Raw genomic sequence first — 7,227 nt, forward strand, 5'->3', positions numbered from 1 at the left:
ACCTAATTAAAAAAAAAAAAAAAAAAAAAGCAAAGAGCTCGAGTGGTTTGTCCTAGGCACATGAGTCTCAGGGGCAGTGTCTCAGGCGAAGCTCAAGGAAGCGTGCATTTGGCAAGCTGGAGAGCAAGCACTGCTCCTCTCCTGTGCTAGATGAACAGACAGATCACAACGGCTCACCTTTTCTCCCTCCTTGCTCTGTGGGACTGCTAGGAACGATAAAAGGGGTAGATCGGAAAGCATCAGGGGAAGGAGCAACAAGATCTGAGGAATTCCTTTATATAAAGAGAGAATCACAGGTTATTTACTGCAGCCAAGGGTTTAACAAGTGCTTTGACTTCGTAACAAAAACATCCAAAACACATACTTAACGTTTCTCCTCAACAGCAATCTGAGACTCAAACAGCTCTCAAACATTTAAGTTTTTAAAAAGTAAGGGCAAACTGAATGAGAAGACACAAGATATAATGACTAAACAGGACATTCACAGTTCCGAGACATAAAAAAATTACCTTTTTTTTTTTTTTTTTTTTTTTTTTTTTGTTTTTACGAGATAAGGTTCTCAATTGCAGTCCAGGCTGGCCTCGAACTCAGAAATCCACCTGCCTCTGCCTCCCGAGTGCTGGGATTAAAGGCGTGCGCCACCACGCCCGGCTAAAATTACCTCATTTTACATACCATGAAGAGTATGCACATTTTTATTTAAGCACAAAAACAAAAACAGAAACCCTTTCCCCTAGCGAATCCATTCTGTCCTATATTGTTAAGTGACAATAAAACACTAGAAAGGGGAGGGGCAAACACTTGGTTCTCGTGCATCACATTTATAAACCGCAAGGCACTGATTTTCTAGTGAAACCTTTAGCTACCACCATAAAACTGCCAATGAGAAAATGCATGTACATTCTTTAAACAGTTCCTCTAAGTTCTCACCCCAACATTCCTAAGGCCTGGATTCCAACTTTTAGCTTTGAGAGCAGCTCGAGCTTACTTACGTGGAAAGACTCTCCTGAACAAGGGGCTTCTGACCAGAGAGCTGCAGGAGCTGCAGGGTGGTAGCAGGTGTGGAGACCGGAGAGCACCCACCTTCCTCCCTTGAAGGAGTAGAACAACCATCAGAAGCTAGTGGGGGAGAAAAGTTAGAGTTGTATTTACATCTCAGACTGACATCACTGCACGGGAGAACCTACTCAGTGCTGCAAAAACAGCAATCCCCAGTCTGCCACACTCCAGGGGGGAAGTCCTTTCTGTAGAAGCACAACTCAGTGGGACATCTCCAGGACAAAAATTTTGAGTTAACAATAACCCCATGCTCCATTTCAGGTTGGCTGGTTGGTTTTTCCATTTTTCAAGATAGGGTTCTCTATGTCACCCTGACTGCCCTAGATTTCACTCTGTAGACCATGCTGGACTCCAACTCAGAGATCTGCCTGCCTCTGCCTTCTGAGTGCTGAGATTAAAGGCATGAGCCACCACCACCCAGTCATATTTTATTTAATAAAGAATTGGTTAGAAGAGTTCCTTCATCCTTTCTACCACAATCTAAGCTTAGAGAAGGTAATGGTTCAAAACACATCTCTGGGCATGTCTATGCTCTCACTAATGCTTATCAGACATTCTATTTCAAAAATGAGAAAAATAATCCTGAAAAATTGGTTCCAAGAATTGGGGTCCGGCCAGTCATGAACCTGACTTTTGGATCACAGCCTTTGGAGATGGTTTGTATGAGAAATGTAGAATCATTTGCATATGCAAGATAAAGCCTTTAAAACACTGTGAGAGTCTCTAAGACCAGGATGCAGAAAAAAGTGCACACAGTAGAAGCCTGGATCACAAAGCTTTAGAGTGAAAAAGGGCTCTAGTAGAAATAGAGCTACTCTTGATAGATTCTAGAACTGCATGATCAACCACTCATGACATTCTATAACTGAATATAGACCACTCAAGATACAGTCTAGAAAAGATCTGCACTCTACTCATGTCCTAAGAACTTGAGGCTGAATTCATAAGTAATGGACTAGCTGGATGTGGTAGTGCATGCCTTTAGCACCAGCATTTGAGAGGCAGAGGCAGGTAGATCTATGTAAGTTCAATGCCAGCCAGGACTACATAGCAAGTTCCAGTACAGTCAGGACTATAAACATGTCACTAAGGAAGTCAGAAAAAGTAATAAACTAATTTGCTCAACAGAGGAGACTGCATGTCAGGAAAGCACTCTGTTCACTGTTCTGATTCATATCAGCAGTGGAAGAATAGAAAACTATAAAAATGTGCAGTTGAGTTTAAAGATGTAGATCGAGTGTACAGGGAACGTATCTCTAACTGTTAATCACACCATTAAAGAGAAAACTTTTCATGTTCTTCAGTGGGACAACAGCAGATAAAAAACCCACCCACTCATCTTAAAGGAAAAGAGGCTAAACTGACATTGCCACCACGAGGGTTCCCTGCTGCAAATTGGCTGCCAAAGGATGTGTTTCTCTAAGGACACTCTCAAAGACACAGAGGCCACTGCAACTGGGATCCAAGAGGGACAAGCTACATCTAGAGCCAACAGAGCTGGGAGCATCATCCACACAGCACTGTTTTTGAAGGCATGAAAGATGTAAAAACAAGAGGGGCACTGAAGTTGGGGGCACCAAAGTTTCAGAAGTGGCTGAGTGCAGGCAGTGTGTGTGTGTGGGGGGGGGGGATAGCTCCCTGCAACAAGGCCCTTCAAGGCCACTGCATGAAGTTTGGAAGGTGAAACTTAAGTCACAATGGAGAATCCAGGAACGTTCAGAGGTGCCAAAACCATGGGAAATCTGCCAAGGGAAATTGCAGTGGAGCTAACCCAAAACAGAGGTCATCTGTGCTGAGGGCATCGGGAAGGGAGGACAGGGCACCCAAGACTGCTGGGGCCCAGAGAACAAGCCCAGTCACAATGGTTTTGGTGCTTGCTCTGCTGGATGTTGCACTTGTTCTGTCCCCATCCCTCTCTTAATATATGACCTGCTTTTCAACTTTATAGAACATCATAGTTAGGAGATATGGTTCATTAGATACTTTAAATTTTAGACAATATTAGAGTTGTTTTGGACTATGGGGACTTTTCAAACAACTAAATGCAGTCGCATTATGAGATGAAAATGATATTTTAGAGGTGAGAAGTGAAATGTTATGATCTAAAGTGATGTGCTGGTGTCAAGCTGACAGAAGGTGGAGCTAATGTGATTAATTCTGTCAGCTTGGCTGCTTTTAGAGTCACATAGAAACACAGCTCTTAGTGTGTATGAGGGTATTTTCAGAAAGGCTTAGCTGAAGATGAAGCACCCTCTCTGAATGTAGTCAGCAGCCCCATGGGCTGGAATCCCATGCTGAATAAAGGAGAGGGAGCTGAGCAGCAGGGATCTCTGCTTCCTGAGTGTGGGCACTGGGCAGTTTCTCACAGCCTCTCTGATATGAAGACTAGAACTCTCAGCCTGTGGGACAAAAAAAAAAATCCTTTTTGTTTTAAAAAAGGTATTCATGTTGTTATTATTTTTATGGTATGAGTGTGGGCCTACAAGAGTTTCTGTTACTACATGCCTGAAGGAACCCACAGAGGCGAGACAAGGGAACTGGGGTTACAGATGGTTGTGAGCCATCATGTGGGTGCTGGGAACTGAACCTCTGCAAGGACAGTGAGTGCTCGTAACCACTGAGCCGTCTTTCCCAGCCCCAAAATCTTCCTTCTTTAAGCTGCTTTTGTCAGTTGTTGTTGTTGTTGTTACAGCAATGATAAAAGTAACTACTATAGAGAGGAAAAGCCAGAATCCTTATACCTCTGCTTGGCTGCTCTTCTTTCTTGTGATGCTTCTATAATAAAACAGCAAGCGAGCCTTTTACTCCAAGGTCTACCTAAGGTGAGGTAAAGCTCATGCCATGGTGCAGATGGGAGGAGTCAAAACAATGCGCATGACACCTGATGGTATGAATGCAGCAATTTTCATGATTAGAACTTGAGCCTCCTCAAAGGAGACAGAAATACTAAGTACTACTAATAAAATATACGAGCAGCCAGAGTGACTCACACTATTAAGTTCTCCATGAATGGAGAATATCAACTTAGACAGACTGAATATTAACTATGTTAGCCCTAGGTGTAAAGAAATCACTTATCTACACCCTGGTAGCTTCAGTGGGCGCCTGCTGATGTCTTACACACCAAGTACAGCAGAAGGCAAAGGGGCACAGCCTGCCTGCTCCCTGCCTTTCACTAACTCCTGACTTCCTGAGACTGGAGTAGGGGAAAAGACTCCAGGTGTGTGAAACATTCCAGTCTACACAGCTAAACGTTGTGTCCTCTCTTCTAGACCTTAACTTACCTGCTATGTCATCTGATAGATAAGTAAACCGTTACCCAAGTAAGCAAGAAAACCACAGGACAGGAGACAGAAGAAGAAATGGCAACTCTGTCTGTAATCCCACGCTTTACTAGATGCACCTCAACTTCCAAAAGGGTGAAAGCTACACAGAATGCTGACAAATAAACACTCTCTGACAGCCCTCATTACTGACTGGCTAGGAATATATTTTCCTTCCATATCATTAGCTATTCCATATCATAGCTATTTTTAAAAGTGCTTTTTAACTAAACAGTAGCCTCAGAACTAAAATAAAAATGTAGAACAAGTGAGAAGAGGAGCTGTGGAACAATCAGCCTTCCTACCTGTTTTACTACTCTGGTCAAACAAGTCCTCCTGGGTTGAGGAAACCTCAGGCTCTGATGACGGCTGAACCTGCGGCCCCTCTTCCAGCAGCTCCCGGGCAGGTACCTGATCCTTTGTTTCCACAGCAGCAACAGAAACTTGAGGACTGGAAGGCCGGTCTTCGGACCTAGGAGGTTCGTATCAATAAGGATGAAGATTGCTAAATTCAAAGTTTCCCTCTTTTAACAAAAAGCTTCTAACAATTTCAAAAATTCCAATAGCCCTATGAAAAGTGAAACAACATTGTAAAGTCCGAGGGCATTCAAAGCCTGTCTCCCTCACCCAGTCTCTCATCAGTTTCCTGTCTGCTGAACACTGACAAGTGATTAAAACCTGCTACAGAAGTCCTTATACAGACTTGACGTGGCTTTTCTCTTCACTGATGCCACAAGCATATTTGTTGCCGTCTGACCTTTTCCAGGGCTCCTTTACATATATTGCTTAACCACGTAGGACTCACATTCTTGACCCCTTCCTAGAGACTTACTTACTCTAATATTCCCAAAGAAAAAATGGAAAAAGTAAGACTAACAGGAAAACCAGGCATGTGGCCCATACCTATGGCAGTGTTTCAAAGATTAAGGTGGAAGGATTAGGAGTTCAAGGTCTACTTACTAAGTCTACTTACTAAGTCAAAAGAACACCAAGACTACAAAGTGAGAGCCTGTTTAAATAATAACAATAATAAAGCTGAAATAAGAACTTTGTAAAGCTGGGCGGTGGTGGCGCACCCCTTTAATCCCAGCACTCGGGAGGCAGAGGCAGACAGATTTCTGAGTTAAAGTCCAGCCTGGTCTACAGAGTGAGTTCCAGGACAGCCAGGGCTACACAGAGAAACCCTGCCTCAAAAAACCAAAAAAAAAAAAAGAAAAGTCGTAATGGATCATGATGGGACACAAACCTACAATCTTATCACTAAGAAAGTTGAGGCAGGAGGATTCTTTCAAGTTCAAAGCTAGCCTGGGTCACATGGCAAAGCACTATCTCAATAAAAATAAAAAGATTAAAAGCCATGACGATCACTGTTGCTGAGGACTCCCAACCCCAACTTCCATTGAAGGAAATAATAAAAGGATACGGAATGTTCATCTCCCCTCAAACTGAGAGCAGTCAAGTTTTCCTCTGCTACGAGCCAGTCAATACAAAAACTACCACAGCTCAAATAAAAAAAACAAAAAAACAAAAACTACCACAGACCAAGCAGAGTGTCCGTTCCCTATTCCTGCCAAACTTAGATCCAGACACACTTGGAAAAATACCTGGATCTCGTTGTATCATAAGTTAACAGAAGGGTGAAACTGAACAATCCAAAGCAAGGTGGGTGCTCAAGAATAGAAATAAGTTTTCTGATATAACGTTCATCTGCATCTTTACTAGCCCCAGAGAAGCAAAACAATCTGCTACCGACAGTGACTGCTTACCCAGACAGGTATCAAGGATTATAGTTACAGAAGCAATAGTGCGCCTTTAGTAATAGGCCTGAATTAAGATGAGAGCTCACCGCACGCACAGTAAGACTGCATAAGCAACCCATATGTATAAATCATCAGTACTTCTATTGGACAAAAACAAATGCCAGTATCTGTAGCATGTGAAAGGGACAATCAGCAGTTTCTAATACTGTTTCCATAGCCAAAATGAAATTCCTATGGCCCACAGTAAAATTCCACAGACACTTTTAAAGAGTGTGTGACTAACCTTACAAGTGGTAGATTTTGTTCTTCTACCACATGGATACCTTTACCGGGCTGTACTGTAACAGGGACGTCTTTGCTGGGTTGTTCTATCATGGCGATATCTTCAGTGGGCTGTTCTTCACATTTAATTGCTTAAAATATAAGAATGGGGGAAAGACACAAAGCAGATGTTAACTCTTCACAGTATCAGAGCCAGCCCAAATAATTCTCAAAGGAAAAAATAGTAACAGAAATTAGTCTAATTTTAAAATATCAAGAGTGATATTAAAGAGGGATGATATCCTAACTAGATACCATACTCTACCAAATAAAACCCCCAGTACCAAGAGTGGGTTACCACCTTTTGAGTTGTTGGCTAATGAGGTCCCACAGACCTCTCAAACATTACAGTCTACTGCCACTGCTATCAGTCACCCCGCAGCTTTTGAGGATAAGACCCTATGGCTAAAAACACTATACACTTGAGTCTTAGAACACGGAGAAATGGAGCTAATACTCAGCTGGAAGCGGCATCCCTATGGCTAGTATTCATGCTATGCAACTAGAGAAAAAGTGGTCATCAGTTTCACCTAGTTTCACCTAGTTGTGACCCTGAGTCACACAACCAGCCTGGAAAGTTGTGCCCGATAGTGCAGTGATGGCACAGATGGTATGGGAGTAAACCACTACTTCTTTTCTTTAAAACATGGATTCAAGCAGGGCACGGTGGCACACGCCTTTAATCCCAGCACTCGGGAGGCAGAGGCAGGCGGATTTCTGAGTTCGAGGCCAGCCTGGTCTACAGAGTGAGTTCCAGGACAGCC

General features: G+C 43.0%; 1 protein-coding gene across 5 annotated transcripts in view; it reads right to left on the reverse strand.

The window, feature by feature from the left end:
• Positions 1-7,227, reverse strand: part of Tp53bp1 (tumor protein p53 binding protein 1) — a 93,327-nt gene that overhangs the window by 50,648 nt on the left and 35,452 nt on the right. For 4 of the 5 annotated variants that reach the window (XM_029473427.1, XM_021156751.2, XM_029473425.1 and 1 more), the window contains exons 8-11: positions 6,426-6,555; positions 4,688-4,854; positions 993-1,119; positions 178-272 (exon numbers count right to left, since the gene is read on the reverse strand). In XM_029473427.1, coding sequence (XP_029329287.1) covers positions 178-272; positions 993-1,119; positions 4,688-4,854; positions 6,426-6,555 — 519 coding nt within the window. Of the gene's footprint in view, positions 1-177; positions 273-992; positions 1,120-4,687; positions 4,855-6,425; positions 6,556-7,227 lie in introns of those variants that run through there. The other variant, XM_029473434.1, reaches the window with a different exon arrangement.

The sequence above is a fragment of the Mus caroli genome, chromosome 2 (assembly GCF_900094665.2).
Source record: "Mus caroli chromosome 2, CAROLI_EIJ_v1.1, whole genome shotgun sequence".
NCBI lineage: Eukaryota > Metazoa > Chordata > Mammalia > Rodentia > Muridae > Mus > Mus caroli.